This window comes from Rhea pennata, chromosome 3 (assembly GCF_028389875.1).
Source record: "Rhea pennata isolate bPtePen1 chromosome 3, bPtePen1.pri, whole genome shotgun sequence".
Taxonomy (NCBI): domain Eukaryota; kingdom Metazoa; phylum Chordata; class Aves; order Rheiformes; family Rheidae; genus Rhea; species Rhea pennata.
Window position 1 is genome coordinate 41,608,566 of NC_084665.1, and position 27,305 is coordinate 41,635,870.

At 36.5% G+C, this 27,305-nt stretch overlaps 1 protein-coding gene across 2 annotated transcripts in view; it reads left to right on the plus strand.

Annotated features, from left to right (window-relative positions):
* Positions 1 to 27,305, plus strand: part of AKT3 (AKT serine/threonine kinase 3) — a 158,605-nt gene that overhangs the window by 59,846 nt on the left and 71,454 nt on the right. For both annotated transcript variants that reach the window (XM_062572127.1, XM_062572128.1), the window contains exon 3: positions 18,973 to 19,098. In XM_062572127.1, the coding sequence (XP_062428111.1) occupies positions 18,973 to 19,098 (126 nt within the window). The remainder of the gene's footprint in view (positions 1 to 18,972; positions 19,099 to 27,305) is intronic.

Consider the following 27,305-nt stretch of genomic DNA (forward strand, 5'->3'; position numbering starts at 1 on the left):
CACAGACTTTATGGTAGTTCCTGGGATCCCTCTAGTTCTCCAGGGTCTCCCTTTGTCTCCATCCGTCTTCTGGGACTGTGACCATTTATTTGTAGGGAGGGGTTGCATACCTTGGCTAGCAGTTCTGCGCTTCCACGTTTCAGTTTCTTCAGTTCTTCTGTCTGTCATCGAGTCCTGGTGACTTACTGATGCCTAGTAATGCCTACATGTTTACATCAAATCATATAGCCTTGACCTGTCTGTTGTGGGGACTGGTTTGGGTTTGAAAATCTTTTCAGTGTCTTCAGCAGTAAAGACCAATGAAAAGAATTCCTGGGTATTCTCTGTTGTGGCCTTGATGTCCTTGCGTTACACTTCTGTGCTTTTGTAATCCAGCAGTGCCACTGACGTCTTGTCTGACGTCCTGGTTTTGAGGCATTTAGAGAGCAGTTTGAGCATCATCTGCAAGATGCTCTTCAAATTCACTTCTAGCCTTTTTAATTTTCTGTTTATTTGTGTGTTGATCCATGATCAACACATGGATCTCTACCATGCGTTGAGATCTTTTTCCTCTTCATCTGGGCAAGCTTTTCATTCTTAATACTGACTTTTTCCTTATAATAGCCTCTTTAACTTTGCCATTAAGACAGCCGAGTGGGGAGGGGAAGGGGGGACCACTTTGTTTTCCTCTTAATTGTGGCAGCTTTTCCTGGACTTTTATTACAGTATTTTTAATAGTGTCAGGCTGTTTGTAGGCTGTTTCTTAATTTTAACCTTTCTTAATTTTAACTATTTTCCTCATTTTTGCATAATTTTTTCTCCTGATGTTGAATATTTGTATACTGGACTTACTTAGCCACCTTTTTTCCACTCCAATGCTAAACCTATGCGTGAAGTGTTAGAATAGATTTCTGGGGAGCTGGCAAAATTTGCCATTATGGGAGACTTTCTAATAAGTTAATAGTAGTAATAGTAGTTTCCATCCTGTTGTTTGCAGGAGGACAGGTGCACTGAAAATGCAAAGGTATCTGGTATGCAAAGGTATGCAAAAGGTAGCTGGAAAAAAAAAAAAAAACAAGACAGCTTGTTGCCAGGGTAAAGACTTTCCATTTCTTTTGATATGCAGGACTCCATGTTTTTCCTGGAAAATGTTAAGGTCCACAAACGGAAAAAGGTTGAAACTCACTGAGTTGGATACTATCTTGAGATTCTTTCATGCTTGTAATTCTGAGAGCTCCTAGCAAAATTCTGCAGCAAATAGGTTCCTAGCTGTCTTTGAAGATACATAGTAAGAGCATAGTAAGAGTACAGAGGAGTAAATCATTGGCATAGGGAGATGGGAATTGTGAGCTCCATTCTAGTTTCTCTTTCAATGTTTAATGTTAAAATGAATATTTAAATCCTGGGAAAGTAGTAGAGGAGAAAAATGACAGTGTTTTCAGTGTTGGAGAGAATGACTGTAGAGCATGAGGTTCGAAGAACTTGTATGAATATTGAGGGTATCTGGTTGCTATACCATGTGAAAGAAATTTAATGGGGCAAAGTAAAGAGCTCTTTAATTTAAATTAAAGTATGGGATAATGGAATCCCATGACTTGAGTGTTAAATCCAAATGTATTTAGAGCAGAGATTAAAAATTTCTATAGCAATGAGAGTGAGTTAGAGGGAGGTTTGAAAAATACTAAGTAGAGTATCTTGATACCTTCAAGCCATGACAGAATGCAGTTTGGAAGATAAGCACTAGAAAACCTTTTTTTTTTTTTAAAAAAAAAAAAAAAAACGCAGCAACAACAACAACAAAAAAAAATATATGCATAAGTGGGAGAAATTATGTGGCTTGCTTTCATGATAAAATGATAAAGTCAGACTAAGTGATCCGATGTTCCTTTTTGCCTGAAAATATATGACAGCATGAATAAAAATCACAAAATACCCTACACAGATTTGCATACAAGATATTTAGACAAGTAACTGAACATGAATTTGTGAAGGATTTATCCAAGACTTGCTTAGAATAGTATTATTTAAAAGAAAAAAAAATCAATTTTTTCTTTGAGGTGCCTGTTGATATGACAACTCAAAACTACTGTATCAATATTAAATATTAAAATTATTGTAGTCACCAGTGTGTTTGATAATGTTAATCCTTGTTAATTCTGTACTGCTGTTGTCACTGCTTTAGCACTTTTGTACTCAGTGCTGTGGACAGATAGAGCACTCTTAAGTGAATGTAGTGTGTTTAACATACTTCCCTTTACTGTGTATTTTTGTTTTCTTATTCTCCTAAGTTAATCTCATTAGTCCTTTATACTTCTCTTCATGAAGGTTCTTAATCATCGTAATCAAGTAATTTCTTAATATTCTTTTGATATGTTAAGTAAATGGAGTTGTTCAAAGAAACCATAAGGTACTTGTGGTAGTGCAGATACAGACATTGTGGGAGAGAAAGTAGCTGAAGTATCATGCAAGTCACTTGATTTTCCTCATTAGTTGAAGGCAACAATATTACTATTTCTGCTGTTAAACCGTAAGGAGAAAATGCCCACAAAGGATGCAGCTGGGCAGCATGAGGCCATGCAGCAAAGAGCTGTACGCCTAGTGCTTTGGTGCTTGTACTATCAATAAGAGAGAAACAAACAGCCATCCTACCCATTATGCACATAACCAGATCATCCAAACACATACCCAGCGTGCCAGAGAGAGAGGGAAATTTTGAAAACTATATCCAGAGGATACTTTCTTTTACAGATAATCAGATTGAACAGTGTGCTGCTGATGAGAGAGGAGTTTCTGCTAAGCTCTGGATCACATCCCTCTTGCCACTTTGTGTGAATTTGGGAAGATGGTGACTTGAAGGCTGATGGTGTCAGAGATCTGATCTGACAGAAAACTATCTTACTCTCCCTGCCATCCAATTTTGTTTTCCAGCTGGGCTACTGACCTGCACAACTGGTAGATCAGACAAGGAGAACACCTGAAATACATGATGGGAAGGAAGAGGAAGCAGGATTTCTCCTCAGCTGGATCAGCTGAGATGTAGTGAAGAACAGTGTCTAGTATTGTCTGCGTTGATTTGTCAGAACTGGAGGATTCTGAAAACAACGTTTATAATCAATTCCCATGGAGAAAACAGACTGTTACTTCAAGAGGATGAGAATCTTGTAGAGTATGAGAAGGTTTCTACAGCTTACATATTATTGATCACTTGGTTGCGCCTTACTCTATCCCGTACTGAGATAAATAGTACATTAGAAAACAGCAAAATCTCTGGGAAATGTGCATCCCCTTAAACAGCTCAGGCTGGCTAAAGAGGGGTTGGTGTCTGTAACTGATAGTTGTGTCATTAAATTTCAGTCATTCGTTCCTTATCAAAATGTGATCTGTTGATAAAAAGATCAGGTTGTCACTGAAATCTTAAAAAGCTTTGCCATAAAATTTAACTGAGTTAAACTGTAGACTAGTAGAAGAAAAACTTTTGTTAAGGCTCTTCGAGCTGCTGATGCTTGCTTTTCTTGCATACACAGTTGATAAACCAAAATGTGGAAGACACTTAGGGTAGAGAAGATGAAAAATCTGTTTCTGCTACTAAGGAATTGTAATTCCCATGGGAACTTCAGCATGAAAAAGATGCATCGGTTTCATGACGGGCACTCATCTGCAGCAAGACCCCCAGAAGACAAAGCAACATTTTACTTGAGATTCACAAACATGTGTTAGCTTTAGTACTGTAGTTTGATGGTTAGGTGATAGACTGCCCATATGTCCTCATACCTAATTCTGGTAATAGGTTTGTTTCTGTTGGAAATTTGAAGCAGAAGCATAGGTTTATTCTTTTGTAATTTGTTCCAGTCATAAATATGAAATTTTGAAAGATCTTTTAAGAAGTTCTGTACCAGAATTTATTTTTCTCAGTTTAAGTCTTTCTTGGAAAGGTTTCTTTCTTCATTTTGCTATCTTTATTGGGGGTTTGTAGAAAGAATTATACAGTATTGATCACTTCAAACAAACAAAGTTTACTATTTCTGTTGCTTACTATACTTACTATTTAGTGTGCTCTAAATGTTGAGATGAATGCTTAAGAGCGCTCTATTCACCTGCACTGTTGCAATTCCTTCCCCAGTATACCCCTGTACTTTTGGAGGTGCCATGTATTCAAGCTGCACAGGTAGAAAGAAGAGAAAGGAGAAGTTTTTTTTGGGACATATCTGAAGAGGTCTAACAGTTTCCCCATAAACTGAGTGTCCACATCTCTGTCTCCAATATTCTGTCTGGGGATTTGGACCAGTGATGCGAAGATTTCTTGATTCAGATGTGTTAACCTCCAGGCATAAGAAAAATGAATATTTGGTAGTTAGTATTTTGCATTCAGGAAAAATGGAAGATAATGTGTTGCTTTGAAGTACCGTGAAGGTTAAGTTTAATTGGAAAATATTCCAAGTACGGAGAAAGTGTGTTTTTCACCTTATAGTGCTTTATCACTGGCAGTTTAGTAATATGAGGAAATAATAAGTTCTAGTTTGTTTTAAGCAAATCAGAAAGTGTGAATGTTATATCAGTGTTTTTACAACATCATTGTTAAAGCCCGATGGAAATATGAAGTGTAGTACTGTGTTTCCTTTCACTCTGTGACACGAATTTCTATATCCATTATAGAGAACATCCTTGTAGTACATTTCAGCTATTTAGAGTTTATTTAATTTATTATTTTAACAAAGAAGTGCGGCCACGATTCTTAGAGAATTCCATAATTCAGTAAAATAGAAACAAAATGTGCAGCTCCCTCTAATAAACGTTTTGATTACAGTGACCATTTCTAAACCCTCTGCAGACAACTCTGTAGTCGCTCAGATGCGACAGCATTTGTGGTGTCACCAGTACAGGCTTTCGCATGGATTTTGAAGTCAGTGTTGTAAGTCAGTTTGCGTTTTAATTAGAAAACTCTGCTGTTGCCTCTCCAGAGGAAAAAAAACCTATCAGCTAAAACCATATCAAATTTGTTAATTCATTTTTAATGTAAATATATCAAAAATGTAGTTTCATGTTGGTCCCTATTATTTTGATGTCACAAATGTTAAACGATTGGTAGTCATCAGTCACAATTTCAGAAATGCCAATTTTAGGAAGAGATTATTATTGTTTTCTCTAGTATGAAATTTGACTTCTGCACTGTATACAGTAACTGTAGAGTTTGGTAGGGTTTTTTTAAGGTCACCGGATATGTTATTACATTGCCTTTCACGTCAAAACTATTTTGGAGAGTCAAGTCATTAAAAACTTAAGTAATTCAGATTAGGAAAGAATGTGTACTCATTTTAGAGAAACCATGAAATATATGTATGTTAGTGAAAATCAGTGACAAACCTTATCCTGAGATTGCTACGTTTGGCTAGATAAGTTTGTGTGTCTTATCCAGATCAGCCATCTTTGAGTGTCAGCTTGGGGCTGGAATTTTGGAGCTCATGATTTATAACTGTATTTAAAAAATTTGAAAAGGAGATAAAATGTATGTGCTAATAAAATAGTAAGCTGGAGAATTTTGTGTTTCTGCTGATCTGTTGAGCTTTTTTTAATTCAGGGAAGGATGGAAAAAACATACAGGAAAAGACTTTCTTTAAAAAAAAACTCAGATGCCTGAATATTTATGGCAATTTCAATTTAACAAATTATGCAAGATAAAATACTATAAAACATACATTTTAGAACTGAACTGTATTATGATTCTTATGTGGTGTTTCATACAGTGTAAGACAGTAAGGTATTTTATAAATATGTAGAATATAGAGATTAAAAAATAGAGTTTTTTTTTTAGCTTGGGTATAGTCTGTAAGTTGAGGAAAATACATTAGCGAGCCTATTACTCTCGTCTTCTTGGTGCTAGTATGGTAGGAAGTAGAAGGTATTGCCTGGCTTACTCAGCTTAAAATATCAGTTTATATTGGCATCTCTGTATTGCTAAGATTTTGTTGATGTGATTAAATTATAGTTACTGATTCACAAGCAAATGTCAAACTATTTTATTTCAAGTTACTTCCAAAATGAGAATTTTAAGTGTGTTTTCAATGTATTTGCCAAAGTATAGACGTTTGTAGAGATCCCATATCATTTACATATATTCTATCTGTATTTTTATGTGTATGTAGATAAAGAGTTAATTTTGTCAGAATATATTTTAATTTTGCTTGTATAAAATGTAAAGTTATTTTAGGCAATCTCTTGGTTTAATATTGCTTCAGACCTATCTTAGCATCATTGCATTAAGATGATCTTAGAAATTTGAGTCCCTCAAACCTGAATATGCGGCTTAATTGGAAAACACAAATTGCCATTATCTGATAGACCCATGATCTGGCTAATCAGTAGTTACACAAGTTCATGCTGACGCCTCTTCTACCTTGTCTCTTTCTTGCCCTCAGCCAATTATTTCTTGTCTCTGCTTTATGCTGATACTAGCTGTATGCTGAGCTAGAAGTCTTTTGATCAGGTCAGATTTTCTTTTTAAACAATATGTTTTCAGCTAGATTGTTTTGTTGACCTGGCTCAGCTGCATGGATGCCAGTGCTGACACAAGGGAGGCGGAGATGGGATGCACAGCATATTTCCTTCCCAAATGTTCCTCCCCTTCCCAAACACAGTGCTGAAAGTAACTTGTGTTTGAGATGAACCAAAGTGACCAAGGACTGTGACTTCAATTTACTGTGGATACTTCGGGGCTAGTACCAGATTCATGGTAGGACAAAACTTCATAGCAATTAATGGAGCGACCTGCCTGTGTTGACTGTTTATTCCAGTCTTCTGGATGTGAGACTTTCACTTAAAAAGAAAAAAGGTTCACACAAGTTTGGAGATGCCTTACAGCATTCAAGAATAGGCTTTGTTGCTGTTGTTTAATAAAGATGCTAGTATATATTGGGGGCTGAGCTAGGGGGAGAGTTTGGCGTGGTGTGAGCTGCTAGTTACTGAGCAGTATTATGGATTCTAGTTCTAGCTGTAGATGCTGAATGTTTGAAAATCTGCTCCTGAACTCTGCTGAAAATGTGTCCCTTTCATTTGACTCTTATCCTGCTATTGGTCATTTGTGCCATTACGTCCTTTTGTCCTAGTCCTTCCTTTGAAACTGAAGCCTAATCCAGTCATTCTCTCCTCATCCTGCTTCTCTGCAACTCCAGGGATTTTTTTTGTCTTTGTGTCTGAAGCCCCTCTGTTCTCTTGTGATTTTTTTTGAAAGTAGTGACCAGAACTGTAATTTATTTGCATAGCGTGGAAAAATATTTTCAGTGTTCCTTAAATTTTGTACTTTAAAAACTGATAGTAATTTATTTTCTTTCTTCTCAATGCTGCGTACTTAAGCAAAGGTTAGATTAGTATCTCTTCAGTGATTGATTTAAAACTAAACAGGGTGTGTAAGTATTTCAGATTATTCCTTTAGATGTTTATTACTTTGAGCAATTCTTCACTGTATTTCATTTGCTCACTATACTAGCTTTGTCACTCTGAAATTCTTCACATTCTTTGAAAGACACACAGTTTTACTGCCTTTCAGTACACACAGCAGTGATACCAGATCATTGATGTATTTGTTGAGTAAAAATGTTCCTAATATAGAACCATAGAGCATCACTGATTTAAATTTGACTATCTAATTCTTTTTTGCTGTCTTTTTTTACACAGTTTCTAATCTGTTCCACCACACAGCTTTTTTTTTTTCCCTACAGAACTACTGTTTCCTAAAACTTACTGCAAGCTTTTTAAAAGTGAAGTAAATTGTGTCAGTTAGCCTTTACCCATTTTATTTGCTTGACAGTCTTTAAAAATTCCCATATGTACTATGGGCATGATTTTTCTACTGAGAGGCATTGATGCTTTGTCTATCTTATGTCAGTTTGCATTCTATAAGAGTGTGATCAAAAACAGAATTATAAACAGTTTTCTTGACTTGAAATTCTCAAGTTTTTTTTTTTTTTTTTTTTTTTAAGCTTTTGCGGTTCCCTTATTTGGTATAAAATTTGCCACTTTCTAACCATTCGGTTTAATTATCATCATCGAAAGATAACCTTTTTTGCCTGTAATTTTCACTTCACGCTTAAAATTCTTTAGCAATTGAGGAGGTATGCTGTCTAGTCCTGAGACTCCCTAGTACCTAGCACTCTGTGCTGATACCTGTTTTTTGATCCAAAGTCACTGAAAGTGTCTGTCACCTGAAAAGGCACAAAGCAGATTTCTGATTTTCTTCTTCTGAGGTAAAGACGGATAGAAAGAAATCATTCTATTTCTTTGCAAATACCATTATCCTCAGTTAGAGACTTTATTTTGTGTCGTTAATTTTTCACCAAATTTTCATCTTCTGTTTTTCTCGATTTTTGTTTTATTTCTTTCACTGCATCTTATTTTCTGTAAACAGTACTTTCAAGGTTTAAAAATCTTGCCATTTAACCACTGTGTTTTCTTTATTTAAAAAAATCGATACTTCCTTTTCCCAGCTTTGCTCAATTGTTTTCTTACCTTCTGCGATTCCCTGATAATTTGGTGGTATAAGCAGGGTGAAAAGCTGGAAGTATGTGGTAAAGAGCAAGCAGTCCCCGAGGGCTGGATGGTTTATTCTCAAGATTTTGAAGGTCCTTATAAATGAAGTGGTGGAATTGCTGACAAAAATACTGGAAAATACAGTGCAGGTATTAAAGGAAGGGAGGAGGTTGAAGTCTTTGTCTCCCTCCCATGCCCCACTCTGAAGTTTGGTTTCACTGTGCAAGTTTATGGAACAGTTCCATTCCCAAGAGTGATGAAACTTAAATATTTTGTGGCCACCATTAAATGCTGCTTGAATTAATTCCTGTATATTGTTTTGAAGAAAAGGAAAATATCTCCTGCTGATGTATTTTAGAGCCATCGGTTTCAAGAAGTATTAATGTCAGTAAACTACTTCTTTATTCACCTCAAACAAGTTTAAGATCATATATAATAAAATGTCCTTAAAGTGGACACTTTTTAAATTCGGGGCAAGGACTTTTCTGCGATTAAATAGACTGCTGTCGTAGGCCTATACTAGGCTCAGGCAGTTTTGTTGCTAATTACACACAACTTCTCTGGAGTATCGGATATTCAGATCCATTTTATGAATATGGTAGAGAGAATAACAACTGTAAAACAAAGCACTGTGCATGTAAGTGACTGTTAGCGTGTATTTCAGAAGGGATAAATGCTCACCATATGGTACAATTACTGTGTCCAAGTTTTCAAATTAGCTTCTCTCATCCTCCTTATTACTGTCTTTAAAAAGAGAGGAAAAAAACCCAACATGATTTATCTACTCTGCAGCAGAACTCTTGACGCAAAACAGCAGCCCAGTTCTGTCCAGTTTTTTTTTCCTAGCATAATAGAGGCTGTCGGACTTTTTTATACTAATTACTGTGTGAGCCTCAGATGAACCCCCTTCAATTCACAGGGCTTTGTTAAGGGAGGAGCTGTCAATGTGTCTGCCCGTTTGCAGCTGTGCTGTGGCTTTAGCTTGCTTAACATTATGCTGCTTTTTAGACTTGACAGAAGGGAAGGGATTTTTTTTTTTTTTTTTATTAAGGCAAAGCAGCCTTGTAGCGAAATGGTTTAAGCAGCTGCATTGTGGGGAAGCACAAAGAAGTTATTATTGTGTCTGTTTAGGGGGGTTGGATGGAGGGGGGAGATATTCGGCTGCTGTTGATGCCGATTGTTGACTTGCCATCTGCCAGATAGGGAGAAGAAAAAAATGACAGCTCCAGCAGGGTGTTCAAGAGGTTGTTTGGAGAGACGCATAAACATGTGCAGATGTCGAACTGAATAATGGCAAGAACTTGAGACGGTTTATGATGCTGCTGTTGTGTGTGCATATACAGAATGAATGTATGTGGAGATTTGGTTAGGAGGAGGGTACATATTAATTATCATTGTCCCCCACCGCCTCCTTTACTTCTGTTAATTAGTTCAGGAGTTTAATATCTTCTCTCCCTCCGTTGTTTATTCCTGAAAAGAGCCTTTCTGGTAGGAAAGAAAACTTTTGATTTTTCCATGTGGTGGCTTAAAAAAAAAAACTTGCTAAATTTGGTACTGGTGGAAGCAGAAAAAGTAATAGTAATGCAGTTGTATCAGCCCCAGACGTTTGGTGGGCAGGTGCTATGTCAGTTCTTACATAGCTTTGTCTGTCTACCTCAAGACGGATACGGTGCATGCCCCTACTGTTGCATCCTGAGCTTCTCTTGTGCAGAAAATGCCAATTGGTGATTGTCTCGTATTATACAGTAGACAAGTAAATGCTGGGGGGTTAGAATGAGATTAGCAACATATTTTCTCTTTCACTTGATCCTATTTTCCATTCTTTCTCCAAAGGCAAGGAGCTGATCAGGCATAACTTTTGTCTGACAGTTGCAAGTACAATAAATTTGGATCGCTCTATAGGAATATATATTTTCTCTTCCTTACTTTAAAATCCTTTCTTATTTCTTATTTGGCGATTTCCGCTCATTATGAATTTCCAGGATAACACAAAAGAAATGTGAAAATGGATACAAACATGGAGAGAAATTAAGCTAGTCCCAAAAGCCTAAATAAAAGCATTTTCTCCAGGTGATCTCTTATTTTAAAGATGCAATTGGAGAACTTAAAATCATGAACATTTCTTCTTAAAAATGATATGCAAATTCAGCATCTGGTTCATATATTGAGCTGCAAAGTGGAAATCAAAATAATAGCTTGAGGTGCACTATGGTTGTGGTAAAGGATTTGTCTTTCAGTCATTAGTATAAAACAAGGATTTTTGGTTAGTCACAACATGACTTTAATATTACCCGAGCGAGCCTAACTGCACCACCGCTACTGGCAAACCCAGAAAAGCAAAAGAACCCCTTTTCTTGTGGCTTCCATCTTAGGTCTAATAAGCACGAGGTCTTTAGCTCATTGACTCAACAATAACAACTGATGGGAGCATTTGATGTCTCCTTTTATCATCATCTTGGCTGAGTGGAACAAGGTAATTTTAGATTATGTCTTCAACTTAATTGTAATTGAAAATTCGGGTGTGACTGCTTCATACCAAATACTAATTTTTGCATCCGAGTCCAGACATGGGTCATCAGCGCTGCAAACGGTGAATTGCTTTTTGCCTGTGAGTTAGATTGTCAGTTCTTCTCTATGGATTTGTTCCATTTTTCATGTTCTGCCATTAGAGGTGTGAAGTCCAAGTTAGTCCGGATAACACCGTGTTGCTGTTTATCCCAAAGAATTTCGTGCAGTCAAAGACTTTTAAGGTAAATATTTCTATATACAGCAGTAATGGAACCATTCTCTCAACCCAGGCAGTTTGAGGAATGTTTCTTACATGGCCTCAAAATTGATTATTTGCAAGTCACTGTGGCTAAATGAAGAAGTTAAAAGGTTGACTTTAATGGTGCACGTGAGGTAAAAATTCAGATGAAGAGTATTAGTGCTAGTTTTTGGCACCTGGCAAGGCCTGGGGCTGGGAGTGTATCTCGTGAAGAGGAGAAACTTACAGGAGCTATATTAAAATTACTGCAATGTGCCAGTTTTAAAAGCAAGACAGTTTGCTTTGCAAAAACATACTAGCAAGAGTACCAGTTTTAAGAGGGCAAAGTCACATAGTTTTTGACAATACATTAATCTGTCAAAGAAACTCAGCTGAAGAGCAATGCTACTGTTGAACTCACTGTACTCTTTTGCAAACAATTGAAAGTTGGAGATTTCTTCTCATGTAGACTAGAGCTATCTTTTCTGCAAAAGGTTTTGAGTATTTAGAGAATATTAATAGGACATTTAATTCCAGTTAATAACATGTAAAAATGATTTACATTTTTATCATCTGGTTTCATTTATACATTCTAGCAAGTACCTGAATTTAACTCAATACTTCTGTAGGTGACTGCCTTATTCCGTGTAGTTTTAGTATTTGCATACGTGTCCTACTCTTAAAAGTATATTCCAAATCTGAAAAAGGTGCATTAGTTTACTAGCACTTGATAAATACAAGGGAAAGGAAAATGTTTTATGTATTATACAAGGTACCACTTGGTTCCAACAGAATGCTTTATTTAAAAAAATATATATTTAAAAGTACTGAGAACTTGATGTTTGCAATGATAGAAGACAAATTGATGTGAGACTATTTAAAAATGTTCTGTTTTTGCATTTACCATAAGTACATCTCAATATTATTAAAAAGTATAAAAATTCTTTGAGAAGCAGCTACCTACTGTAGCAGACTGGTTTTCCTTCCTACCAAATCTTGTGCAAGAAAGAAATTTTAAAAACATGAGCAGTGTCTCTAAATGTTTCCAGGATATACACATTGGGTTTCTGTTCCTGAATAGGAGACATAGTTAGAAAATATTGATCTTCTGTGTAGCTCTGGGTTGTTGATGCAATACAGGACTATGTTATTCTAGACAGCATGTAATAATATCAACTTCTATTTAATTTATTTATTGTTCTAATCCTTATCCTTCAAGAATGAAGGGGAAGTGAGAGTGATGTTGAAACTGGCAAGTTTTTCTTCCCGTTGGCTCAAAATGGATACGGTAAAGGTCAATTCTCAATTTGTCAGGGTGTCAGCTAGCTTCGTACCTCCAGTAGGAGTTTTTAAAAATACAAAATTTTGTGCATGCTGAAACTGGGCATGTACTGTCAACATTTATTTTCCATGAGATGACAATACACATCAATAATTTTGCATAGCTAGTTTAGATGCCCATTTTAGAAAATACTGTTTTTTAAACAGCATTAACATTTGAATAGTGATATGTCTCTCTGTTACTGAATATTTGCCTCTTGACTTCTGTATATTTTAGAGAAATGATTAATAATAATGCGCCTGGAAAGAGTTGAAAAAACAGTAGAAGCAGAAGTATTTGTTACACAAGCTGGATGCTGCCTTGTTCCAGGGTCCTAATGAGAAGGTCAGGGTGGGTGATGGTTTGAACCCATCTGTGCAGCTACCTTGAGCACTAATGCGTGGTTGCCTTCTGAAATTGCGAGGAAGAAACAAGGGAAAAACAGCACGGAAAAAGTTGCTGTGGAGAAGCTCAGTTTTAGTTGCTTTTGCTGCCAAGAAGCAAGCTGGGACTGTGGAAAGTCTCATCGGTGGCTTCTCCCTGGTGACTACACTTCTCTACTTGGGGTTAGTCTGTTTCACGAGTGGCAGCCCCTGTTTTGGGGCACTGCCTACCACTTCTTTAGAGAATAAGATCATGGTTTTTGCCTTCTCTTCAGTATGTCTTGGCTGATGTGAAGGAGAAGGTCATCTCTGCTTGCGTGGTGCCTCCATCAGCTGCGACACTGCTCGAGGTCGTTCCACGGGATCAAGCCATTGATGCAGGTTGTGCTGGTTTCTCACCATGCTGCTCGGAGAAGCCGCACAAGAGTTGACCTGCCTTGCTAACTTTATTGCACTGTTGCTATGTCGTGGACAGGAAGGGTTCTCAGATAGCCTGGTAGCTTAGAAAGGCATTTCGCTTATGCTTATATCCAGTTCTCATGGATGTTATTTCCCCAATTTGAAGGAAACTTGATGGAAGCTTAACTGTTGTATAAAGTGATGGTGTATATTCTGCCCACACGTAGCAGTTCCCAGTTGCAATAATCACTATCTCACAGTGTAAGAGAATCAAAAAAAAAAAAAAAAAAGAAAAAGTTCCTAATCGAGACTTTCTTTGAACTACTTGAAAATTCTTATGAAAGGTTATATAATACAAGTGGTTTTTAAAATGCTCGCATGTGTTAGAAAAAAGTCAGTATTATTTTATTTTTTGATGTGCAAGAAGATCTTGTCAAAACTTTGTATACTGGTACCGTTACAAATTTACCTTATACTGAGGGGTATATATTCAATTGTGTGGACACAGGTATACTTCCAGATTTTTAAAACATTTCTTTTCTTACAATGCTTTTGAACTATATTGCAAATTTAATTTTCATGAAATCACAAGCAAGTAAATAACAGAAGTGCTTTACATTCACTAGTGTCTACTGACTTTAGTTAAGTAGTCTATTGATGCTTCTAACCGTGCGTTAGGTAACACTGCCCTCAGAGGGCCAAGGTAAGTAAATTCAATCTTAAAACCAGTGGCAAAACTTCTAATGTTTTACTGGACCTGATGTTACTTACCATTTAGATTCTTTTAAAGAGAAATTATGTTACATATAGTTGTTTGGTTTCTTTTGTATAATTTTCTTTAATGCTGTTCTTAGATACATTCAGTTTTTATTTTTTTTCTTCCCATTTATTAACCTTTAGTGTAGGGGAACTGAAATCTGATTTAAAATAAAAGTGCTTTCTTAAAAAAAAGGGGGGGGAGCTTTATTTGCGTATTATTTCTGTTAAAGCCATTTTAAATTAATGACACAGACACAGAAGAGGCAGACTTTTGAGCTCTCTGCTTGATGCCCCCCCCTCCTCTCGCCCCCCTTAAATCTCACTTATGTCTGTGTGGCAGCTGTTGCTTCTTTTAAGGAAGCAAGTTTTTGAACTCAGGTTTCTGTTGCATATCAGCACTGTATATTAAAGACGTTTCCTTCACACCTCTAAAACCATTTACATACTGAAAAATGTAGACCTTTTGCAAAAGTGACCAGTTTGTTAAAATTGCAGGTTTTTTAAAATAATGAGATTAGTTTGAAATTAATAAATTTTATTTTTTTCTCCAAATTGCTGAATTTCTGTATCCTAAGGATTAGAAGTAGATAAGAATAAAAATAGCAACCATCAGATCAGAGGTGAAGTATATGTTCAAAGGTTTGAGTCCTGAGGTGAAATAAAAAAATTGATGACTTGGAGTGATTGATTTATCTAACACGGGTTTGTTGAAGACTTGCATGGATTCTTAGAAAACTCCTCTTTGTGATGCTTTTCAGCAGCATCAAGACCACAGACATTACATCACTAGAACAAACATGTTTTCTGAAATATCCTGAAGGCAGGGTTCTTGTTACAGCCATCAGAGGGGAAAAAAAATTAAGGTTGCTGTAAGGGATTACATAGCCAGCCACAAGGGTCACGTTCTAAAAGAGCTATCGTTAAGCATTCTTTGTTATTGTTGTTATCCAGTGTGTTATTAAATACAATGCTAATTAAAGAGCTGCCTTTTATGAGGGTGCTTTTCGCCTGAAGATCAGATTGTATTTTCATGTGCCTCAGGAATGTACTGCTGTCTCGTTTCCTGTTTTGGGTGTATGCTTTAAGTAGCTGTTTGAAAAAAAAAATCCCTAAAACTGACTCTGAATTTGTATTGTGTCTGTATGTACATATGCATTCTCCATGGTATATATTTATACCTCATGTGTCTGTGAGGTGTAAATTCTGTTGCCCCTTTTCTCTAGCAGCTTTAAAAACCTTGACCAGAATTAAAATGATGTGTGTTACTTGGCTTTCTTTGCTCTAGTGTTTGAAATTAGAGAGCTCTTCTTACAGTCTAGTGAACACATCCTAAGAGTGTGTGTTTTCAACTTAGAAGGTTGTAAATTTAAGCAAAATAATAATTTAGCTTGCATTAACTCAGCAGGAAGCAGGATACAAACGGATTAATCCTCTATGGCAGATCCACTGTTTCTTTTCTTTTTTTTTTTCTCTTTCTTTCTTTCTTTCTTTCTTTCTTTCTTTTTTTTTTTTATCTACTTCAGCTATATTTCATTAAATTGTCAGGATGTCTTATCTTTTGGTTAGCCTTTGTGTGTCGACTTCTCATATCTCAGGAAATCTCTTTCACTTCAATAAATGGATTTCCAAATATAAACTTCCTGTTGTTTGTTTATGTTCAGATATTTGGTAAACAAACACTGCAGACACTTATAAATGATTAATATTGTCCATACTGTAAAAGATGCATTTTTTATGCTCTGGTAGTCATTTAGAAGGCCTAAGGAAGTGATTTTCCTTTTCAAATACTCTCCTGTATTTTAGTATTTTTTTATATGGAGGATTTCTCTTTCAAAGCAGTTCAGTAAACATGTCTCTTATGAGGTACAGACTAATTTGTTTTTCCAGTTTTGAGCAGGTTGTATAGAAGAAACATAATTATAAGAGAACACCTGAAGTGCATCTTGAGAGCCATTAAACCACTTCAGTAGTTAAGTGAATTGTTCACAGATATAACTGTTTACTTTATTCATCAAAAGTGTTCACCCATTTGTTAATTAAATTATAAAATAAATAAAGAACAGGTCATAAATATTCATGTATAGGCCTTGAAGAAGGATTGGAATATTGGTCATTTCGAGGAAAAAGCAGGTTATGTTTTTTGTGTGTGTTTGTAGAGACATCTTGAAAAAATAGCCTTATTTGGACTCATCTGGGGAAACATTTAGGAAAAACATTTTCAGATAAATATGTTTATGCAAGAAATACAAGGTCTTTAAGAAGCAATAGTGTTCTAAGAGTTGTTTTTGAATTGTCTTGTGTCTGGCTATAATTTGCAGGCTGACGACAAAGCAACAACTATGTTCATTGATAAACTGATACTTCTGTGCCATTCAATATTTACATTTTCTTGTGATTAGCTGTCGTCTGTCATCGCTAGCTCACTTTAGAGAAGCTTGGAAGCGCTGGTCATGCTCTTCTAATGGTTTTTCTATAGATGAAACATCAGCTGCATAACCCACTAGATGATGAAAAATCTGTTCAATTTTCTCATTAAGAGACTCGGAGTTCCCAGTAGAAGCCATATGCAAGCTATAATGTTTTCCTAAGAGGAGGAGGGATAAACGATCAGATAAGTGTGCTCTGGCTGTCTCGCCAATGTCTTGCTAAAATGTTCTCCTTTTTGAAAGGTTTAGAGCTGGAGGGTGTGTGTATAAGCAAGTGAAGACTTCTGTTTCTTCCCTAAAGTGACTAATGAGTGCACTTACCCTATCACCTGTAATTTGTGGAGCAGAGTCTGCCAATCTCCTTGTCTGGCTCATCCTTTACAGGAAGGAGGGCTTTCCCTGAGACTTGAATTTTTGGATGGCTGACCTCTTTCAGGTGTGTTGGTATGCTGTACAGGTTGGATGCTGTCCTTGGACTCTTCCACAGTAGTTGTAGTCACCTGCCCTCCAGTGAATGCATCTTCCACATAAGACTAAGCTCCTGACAGAGTTCTAAACCTAGCAGCAGACCCGTGTTCTCGTAATAGTCACTTACTGTTACAGTTAAGTAAAATATAGTTTATGAAAAGCTTACAGAAGATTTTCTTATGCTTTGTTTAAGAAAGCAACTAGGATGTTAATATTTTTAAAACTTGTATTGGGTGATGTAGTTTGTAAAGTTTTGGGCTGACCTGAGGTCTTGAGAGTAACCATAGGGTTCAGCAAATTTGTCTTAGGGCATATTTTAAGTGTTCTTAGAAAGAAGAGTTATACTTTTATTTATGCTTATGTTTATTTTGTTTTCAAGCATTTAGCAAACAACTTAAACCGCTACCTTTCCATATAATCACAATACAGTTTTTCACTGTTATGGATATTAAAGCGACATGTGTGCTTTCCAGTGCTACATTGGGGTTTCTCTTCCAAACTTTGAATATCTCATATCTGTTTTTTGTTTTTTTTTAATTGCCTGCTTTAATTTCAGCTGAGATTTTCTAGTATGAAATTCAGGCTTACAGTATCAATGTGAATGTTCCCAGCTGAATTAGCGCTAGAGATTTCTTTTCCATTCCCCACTGCCTTTGCCTACAAAGTTTGGCAGGTGGATGTGAACTTCTTTCTGATCTCCAAGATGTCTGAAAGCTATATAGTCACAGTTAATACGATGCTGAGGTGATAAGCTCGATTGAAAGGTTTGCTGAGGTGATAAGCTCAACTGAAAGGTTGGGATTAGCCCAGAACCAGTGCAGCCCTTGGATAGCAGTCAGTTCTGAGCAGCTTGTAAAACGGGAAAACTGGACACAAGGAATGTAATAATTTTCCAGTTTCCTGTTTCACAGTGACACTTTGATATCGTCTAGAGATATCAGATTAGAACAGTATTTTAGCATAAAGAGTACAAATGGCAACTTTCAATCCTAAGTGCTGCTGCATATTCTGCATTGTTGCATGTACTGTTTTTCTTAAAATGTTCACTTGTATAATGATGAAACCATAATTTACTTATTTTTCAAAGTCTTGGTGGGTGCTTGTACATACGTTATTTAATCTGCAGAGTTGATACAAATCAAAAGAAAAGTTAAGCTGATCTAGACTCATCTGTACATACCTGAGTAGTTACACATTAAAGATGGAATTGTTGCTGAGATTTTGGTGTGACACTGTAAAGTATAGGACTGTTCATGAGATTTCTCACTCTTAAATAGTTAATAAATGACATTTATAAAGGTACTGTGTCTTTGCCTCCTATTCTGTGTTTCTCTGTGTCTGAATACCTCATGGCTTGCAGAATCTTCTGCTGAGACTAAGGAAGGGAGGAAGAAAAGGTGGAGGGTTTATTGCTGGACTGATCTTTTTAAAAGTTGACTGGCTTCTGCTTTTTGTTCTTTGGTATTTATTCCTTTTGCTTTCAGGTAGATTTGTTAAATATATATGTAGATTCTCCCATTTCACATCTTCTTGTATTTGCTTACAGTTTATTTTTTGAGAAATTAATAATTTTTGCCTTGGCTCTGCAAGACAAACATTCTTCCTTGTAGTAGTTAAGGTTTCATTTTGTTATTTAATTCAGGCTGGAGTACTCCTTTTCACTTGTACCGAATTTCAGACTGTATAAAGATGTAGGATTTAGAAGAATATGGTATAATAAAGTTTAGACTTACAGAATATTCCTGTGTGATGCTTGTAGATCCTTTTTCTAAAGGTATCATTTTATTGTTGAGGCTTACCATTGCAATTTCATTTTCTCTTCTTTGGGAGGAAGTTTAAGTTCTCTTTGTAAATTTAAAACATATCTGGAAAGGTTTTAGTATAATTGATATTTGACACTAATAATATGTTTTTTTAATATCAACATTTCTTTTTTATTTACAGTACTAAAGAACATTTTTTCTCTTCTAGGGGAATATATAAAAAACTGGCGGCCAAGATATTTCCTGCTAAAGACAGATGGCTCTTTCATAGGCTACAAGGAGAAGCCCCAGGATGTGGATCTGCCATATCCACTCAACAACTTTTCAGTGGCAAGTAAGTATTTCCAATATTTATTATTCTCTCAACATATTGACAAGTATTTGCTAAGTATTGTGTCATGTGCACTTCAGAATTTCTTGATAACTCGACGAGTTTGATGCGGTGTCTCAGGGTAGTGCATTACTAATCCCATGTCCAGCACTAAAAAACATACAGAATTGAGAATTTTATCATGGATTGGAGTCTGAAAAAAATTTAATCCTAGTTGTTGATTTTTTTTGTATCTGAAGCATCTTAACTAACAATAACATTTGACAATTTGACAAATTATTGTTGTAAGGAGAAAATTCTTGGAAAGCTACCTGTATTCAAATCATTGGCTTCTTTTTTCTTTTCAGTAGTATCTACAATTTCACTAGAAAACTCAAATTAATTAGAAAATTATCTAGACTGTCAAGTGACACAAAATCCTACTAAATGATTTGTCTCTTGGATAATCAGGTAATCAGCTCTCCAGCATGGTTAATCAGTAATTTCAAGCATTCAATTTGCATGTATTAGCAAGGCTACAAAGTGTATATCTATTGGATAAAGTGAAGCCATTTTGAATTCTTGTTTTCCAATAAAGTTTTTAAAAGGCTTAGTTTGCTCTGACAAAGTGGGATTGGTAGAAGAGTGTTTCTGATTGAAGAAAAAATGCAAGTATTAGAGGAACTAAACTAATGGGGCAGAAAATCTCCCTGAATATAAGAGTTGTTTATATGAGGACTAGAAAACTTCAAAGGAATTCTAGAAAATGAAGCCAACTTATTTCAAAATTCTGTTAGCATATTGCAGTACAGTGTTTAGTTTTGTAGGGGAATATTGGGGCCCAACAAGCATGAGTACTTAGGGGAAGGATTACCTTCATCTGCATTGCCGAAGATGGAACAAATTCTACTGAGACTGTATTTCCTATTTCTTTGAAAAAATTTTCCTCGTGGGTGATTCAGTCTTTGTAGGCAAAATGAAATGCATATTTTGTTTTGTAAGGAAATGATTTTCTGCCACAAGCCAATGTCTTGTCCCACTACTAAAGGAGGAAAATGTTGTATGTTTTGGTTGTGAAGTAAGTCTTACAGATGATTTTGAGTATGCAAGCAGTAATATCTTTAAGTTATTCATGTCAAAAGGAATTTGCTAGGTCATAGGCTAAGTTACTCCTTTGTTACTCCAATTTTTTGGAGTACTATGGTACTTGAATTTCCTAACCTACTCACTTAAAACAGTAGTTTTCTAGATACCTTTTCCCTGTTCTCAGCATGCGGAACATTTGTAAAATTAGAGCAGTTCCTTTTGTCCAGCTTTACCATGTTCTTTATAGTGTATCTAGTCTTCCTTTGCTGCTGCAACTAGAAGGATGATCCAAACAGTAGTTCTGCTAAATGAAGAAATGCATTATTAGCAATTAGTTCTACTGTGGTAATACTGGTGATTTTTTGTATCTTGATACCCAGAGGTCATCCTGTGTAATCCCAACCTTTGATCTGACAGAGATTGAAAGATTTTATATTGTTTGCCAAAAGGAGGAAAAAAATTCTTATCTGCAGCTAGCAAGCCCCGTAGGTCTAATGCCTATGCAGCGTAAGCTAAAGCAACAGGCATGGTAGATTACTTGAAGAAATATAGTTTTGGTAAGCAGAGTGAGTTTTCCTGTTTTCTGAGAGGAAAATGAGTGATTTAATCAGCCATAATTACAGATCAATGCAAGAATAGGGAGATGTTTTCACTCATAAAAAGAAATCCATAAAATTCAAGTGAAGTACTCATGTGGAATTATGGGATGAAATATAAAACTTCTTCTGGATTCATAAAGTTTGGATAAGACTCCAGTTTTTAACATGGATTTAAATAAATAGGTCACTCTTCGATCTTCAACATGAAGTATAAAATGACATGATACATCAAAGAGTTGAAAACATAAGCCAATGTGCTGTTACCTAAATTGCAAAGGACTGTATTTTCTTGTCCACTATTTTATCTGTCAGAAGATCATCAATAAGACAGTCAAATCAAACCCAACAAATCAAAACCAATCACTACATAAATGCAACTGATCTCATTTGTAGTACCTGGTAAATGTCAAGAACTGGTCTTAGGGCCTCTCATCCAAGAGTTCTGAGCAGTTGCAGTAGGTTTGTGGCCACAAGCAGTGCAACATATTTTTCCTGTAATAGTGAAGTACATTTTTCATAAAGTACTAGCCAGGCAGATGGAGTGTGAGATCACTGTTAATACCATCTTGATTAGGTTGGCAGGGACTTAAAGATATGTCTTTATAGTCCTATCTTCATGTAATCTTTGTAGCTATCTGTAAAGTGAGAGTGTGGTCTCAGTCTACTTTGTGCTCTCCAAATGATAGACGTCTTTGGCTCTTACTTACAGCTTGTTATTTAAGCAGAAAAGGCCAAGACTGTGGTATTATTTCATAGTACTGTTGGAGTGGAACACTGCAAAGTTTCTACAGCTCTGTTTTATTAGGTGCTTGTTCACTGGCTTAAAGATTTCTATATCTAGCTCTGACGAACCAGTTACTTCCAAAGCATGGATTTTTTTCCTCCAGTGTCCCCCCCTTCCACTCCTGCCACACTAGGTTACTTTTCCAGAAGACCTTTTTTTAGATGCAGTGTCCACTTCACATGTAGTTGCTTCCTGATTTCTTCCAAGATAACTTGAAAAAAAACCATCTGAGCATTACTCTCTCACTGGTGTTGTGTAGTCGGAATGTTCTATCAGGACTCATGTGAACGAGAGGAAAGCCTGAGAGAATGAAATTATTTTACATAATGCTAGCATTGCTGACAGTGCTAAATATGTCTTTATTAATTAAGGTTTGCTCGTCAGGTGTTAATTTGTCATCGGATGAAGCATTCAGATAGTATCCCTTTTACTTGTTATACTTAAGAGGAAATGGAGGAAGGCGTTAGGAAGCAGGCATGTGAACAGCTAAAAGCTTTGCGTGGACAGACAGGACGTGAGGCAGCATACATGGTCTTCAGCTATTGCCACCACTCAAAATGCAGGGAAGTGTCTTGTGGGCCAGGTACAGGAGTAGGGGGGTCTCTCTGGAATATAAATATGGCCTTAAAGGCAGGATAGAGTTGAGTGAAGGATGTGACATTCAGAATAGCTCTTGTTTTCTAAATGATCTGCTTTTCACATGTTAGAGGAAAGTGAACAGCTCAGAAGCCTTGTGTGCCTGTTTACTTCAGCCTGTCTGTGGCTCTGGGCACTCAGTTGCAAAGCAGAAGAGTTGTGGTCCGTGACTGGGGTCAGGAGAACCTGCTTTCCAGCTGTTGGGGGCATGCGGGAGCCAGCAGTACGGCAGTAGGGGAGGTGGACAGCGGGGCTGAGCCTGGCCCCTCGGGGCCTGTGCCTCTGGCTCCCAAGGCAGGGGCTTCACCTGCCCTCGCCCTCTGCTCTCTAGCCCCCGAGTGTACGAGAGGTGATCTGATTAGATGTGGTGAGCTGCTAGGCGAAGCAGGGTGGACAAGATCAGCTGAAGCGGTGACACTGGCTAGTGCACAGGAAACGCTAAGGTTTCCCTCCTGTAGAGTCAGTTTAACTTGCACCAAAGAGAGCCTTCATATTTTATAACATGCGAGTTGTAAAAATCGCATGCTATAAAAAATGAGAGCGCTGTTTGAAATACACTTTTAGTTCCTTAATAGTCATCCCCTGAAATGTAGATTCTCACAAAGTTGTACCACAGTATCTAACCATGTACTTAAAGAAAAATAAAGACAATATAATTACATTTGTGAAAAAATCCTTATGGAAGCTCTTAAAACAGGTTTATATTGGTTTTCAGAGCTAATGCAGAAGCATAAGCTTGCTTAACTTGACTAGTTCAAAATCACTTTAGCTGTCATCAGGTACATAGACAAGCATTGCAAGCAGACAAGTTACTGTAGCGTGAAGAGATACTGGTGATTGACTGAGTCATGGTAGCTGAGTGGGTGTGCATTTCTAGCCCACCTCAACTGCAAAATAAAATATGTTAATTTAAATTGCTTTTGCTTAGGCATTAAATGCAGTCAGAACCAGTTTAAAATACTTTTGATTCAGTAGGTACAACTTCTCTATGTAGGTAGAGGCTTAAAAAATATCCTGGCTTTTAAAACTTCATTCTATTTCTTTTGGACAAAACTAAGTACTCTGGTTGTCCAATGTGAGCGGCTTCGCAGCTCCCAGAAAAGAAGAAAAAGTGTCATTGTTTTTAACTGGTCCAGTGTTGTACAAACAGAATCAAGACTACTTTGTGCAAACCACCTTCATCTCCGATGGCCACAATCCTTGTAGAAAGCAGAGTGAGGAAAAATAGGCAATTCCTTCCAAGGAGCTTTTGTGGCCTTGCTGATAAAAATTACTTTTCACATACGCAATGAGTATGTGAGTAATCGCATAGCACATTTGGAATGAGGTATCTCTAAGAATTGGCCCTTTGCCTTCATTTTGATCTTCATGGGGAGAATAATTGGGAAGAGATGTATCTCTTCACAGTAGCCTTTGAGCTTTGGCCAAAAATGATATCACCTGGAATTTCTGTGATATCTTGAAAGATTGTACTTTCTAAGCACTCTGGTGGTACAGCTGTTCTTTATCCTGTCTCTGAAAATAAATAGTGAAGGTGAAATAAATTGCAGCTATTGTGAGGAGTCATTCATTTATAACATGGTTTTCTTCAGTTTTTTCTCTGCAGAATGGATTATCGATGAACCCTGGGATTGCTGGTTACTCTAAGTGGAGAAGCTATTTGGTTTCCTCCTAGTGTTAATCTTTCAATAAGCCGGAGACAGGATTTTGCTGTTCTGGGGAGTTAAAAATCTTCAAAACATGAACACTGAAAGGTTGCAGGGGAATGACGTTAGGGCTATAAAGAATTCCAAGGACATTCTCTAAAGAAATTAGTAGGAAAACATACATGTATGTTTTTAAGGAGATTAATTGATGGATCGAAATGCTTTGTCATTAGATGTGACCTTCTGTGCCAGCAACTCCACAGTTACTTTTCCAGCAAGATTTTTAAAATCCCAGGATTTTTAATTATCACCACACTGGGTGACGTGAACACACAGGTGTAAGTAACTAGACTCATGTGCATAAGTACAGTATAGAGTTCGTTCCAAAATAAGAAAAATACAACTGAGTAAATAATATTAATTCAACATTGAAAATACTTGTAGGGAAAAACAGGCAATGTATGTGTAACATAATTTGCATGTGCAAATGCATTTATAGAAATTCTAACTCAAATCTAAGAGGCATAGCCAATATATCTGTTTTGTACTGGATTGGTAAGTGTCCTCAGTTAGCTCCTGGACAAATGGGCTAATAATTTTCTTTGGAAGACTCTCATATTTGTTTGAGTTTTTTATAGGTGGTATAATAGGTATGCTGTCATTTAACATAGTAGTTTAGATTCACTTGTTGGCTTGGATCATGAATGAAAACGAGTTGCTTCGTCTCATCCTTGCATTTTACTGGAAAGTGCTTTCTCAGACACCAGTTTAGCATATTGTAATTTCCAGTTAAGTTCCACTTACAAATATGGCCTGGTTTGAGCATGACAGGTAAAAATTGAGTCTTATTGGCAGATCTGAGAGTTTTTATGTTGGCATGATGCAGCCAGTTGCATAAATAAAATTGGGGTGTTTGCATGAAAAGCAGAGAGAGAGAAGTATAATGTTACTGTCTTCTGAGAAAACAAACAAAACCCCTTGAAAACTCCAATAATAACGTGGAGGAATCTCCTATTTTTATTCTCCTTTTTTGCTTGAGAGGACAAAGAGGAAATTAGTTGTAATGATAGAAAGCAATGGATGCTACTTCAGTACTTTTTGGAGTGTTGGAAGTAAAAGACTTCCCAGCATGATAAACCGCATCAAGAAAGCACTTTTTCAGTGTCAGGGAGTGTAATTGTGTTTTTATGGTTATTATGCAGGCATATATGATGTTCTTACATCCTGGCAGGACTTGCAAGTTCAAGTTATGAGCCAGGCCCCACAGAAGTAGGAGTTCTACCCATACTGAACAAAAATTCAGTCCATGCTCCAAAAAACTTAAATTCCAAATATAAAACAAGGGACAGCAAATGGATGTAAACAGATGGGGGGGGTGTATGAGAAAACAATGAGACAATATTAGCCTGTAATACAGGCAGTTGTCTCAGCACATCAGTGACTAATGCATTGTCAAGGTTAGATTTTTGTTGTTGTTTTTTACTCTCTTCTTCCCTCTTCCTCTCCTTTTTAAGGCTTCATGGCGAAGGAGAGTTTCAGGGAGGATTTAAAAGAGAATCAGTATGTTGAAAAATGAGAGAGAAATTAGAGATGCTTTTGAGAAATGGGTCCTGGAACTGGAACAGTGGAAGGAAAGATGGCAGGAATGGGCATTTCGATCCTGAATAAAGAACGATTCAGAGGATGAGGGTAGACGATGGGGACAGACCATGTTGAAAAGCAGCTTATGTTTGATCTGATAGAACAGTGCAGGAAATAAGGAATGCAACGCGAGGAGTGCTATCATCAAAGGGACAATGGAGAAAAATTATCTGTGCAGCCTTTTTCGGCATGATATTCTTAAGAGAAAACTGCGTTTGTTGAGACCAAATAAAGGATATTAAGTTTTTCACATAGATCTCCATGTGACCAAACTTATTTTTATATAATATTTCCCATAGATAGAGGGAGAAGAGGAAACAAATGACAGAGCCTTTTGGAAGGAAAAGTAGAGATTTCCTTTAGGTAATAGGTAAAGAGGTAGGAAAAGCAGTAGTGGACTAAGTAATAGAGGCTAAGAGGATCTCTCTCTCTTTCTATTTGTTTATGAGCAAGAACATGATAATCTGTGTCTAAGTTGTGAAAATGGCATGGTAGTTTTGTTACTTGTCTAAAAACTGATCATTAGAGAAAAGTGTGGATGCAGAGTGCGAAGAGCAGCAGCAGGAATGTAAGAAGGCAGTTGTAAGCAGCCTGCTCATTAGGTTGGGAAATGAGAAGGAAAACATTGAAGTAGCAGTGGGGAAGGCAAAGATTGGGACAGTGAAGTGTAGTTTGTTTCATGAAGGAAGAGCCAGAGAATAATAAGGAATTAAGGATTAAACTGAAATGCATGTGTCTTGCAGATGTAAAAATATATATATTCTAAACAACTCGATACTGTTTCTTTTATATCATGTAATAATCACAAGAAGTTATCTTTTGTGCTAAAATTCAGTCTGTGTTAGAAATAATTTCTCACATATGCAACTTGCTGTTCATATTGAAGTGCAATTTTTTGTCAGCTTACATGCTCAGTATTCCTGTCTAGCTGTATGTACAAACTCGGCTAAAGCTGAAATCTTCTATATCTGAAATAATAATACAGTATTAATGTTCTATTTTTTATGCTGAACGAATGTACTTAGGAAAAAGAGAACTGGTTATTATATGGTTAAAGTTATAGAATTCAAACTTTAATAAAATCTGAACAGATGATCTGTGCTTTTTTTTTTTTTTTTTTTTGGGGGGGGGGGGGGGGGGGGGGGGGAACTGGCAGGTTTCAGGCCCTCTAATTGGCTTCCCAGCTTTGCAGAGTAATTACAGCTTCAAGCAAACTTTGTCATCTGTGGTTCAGAATGGTGTAAAGTAAACAGAACGTTTTGAAATACATTTTGTAGTTAGAGTTGCTCAGGAGAGTTTAACTAGCATAACTATTTAATTTAGATGGTGGCATTTATTTGAAAAAAGATAGTTTGACAAATATTTTAAAGTGTTAGGGTATTTGTGGATATGGCAACAAAAGTTAACCTCTGGTATCTATTTTACTTTTTTTGTTTTTAAAAAACGAGAATTCTGATAATTGAGAAACATCCATTGTATTTCTTTTTACTGGTTGTATTTCATTTTTCTATTTTTGATATAGATCCAAAAACAGCCCAACAAGTATTACATATTTTTTTGGAACTGTGTTGTCAGTTTCTGTTTTTGGTTTTGTATTTGGTTGCTTTGAACAAGCAAAGTTTTTCTTCAAAATGTTTTATCATCTTTGTTATTAAAGAGGAACTTCTCATGGCTGATGTTTAATCCCAGCAAGAAGGAAAGCTTTAGGATTAAAATGTGTGATTCCAACTTGTAGATGGCTAGCATACAAGAACACAAAGTTGAGTCTGTCTGTTTACTGGCTTACTCATCTTTTTGAATGATAATTTAGAGTTCCAACTGTTTTGAGTTGAGATTCAG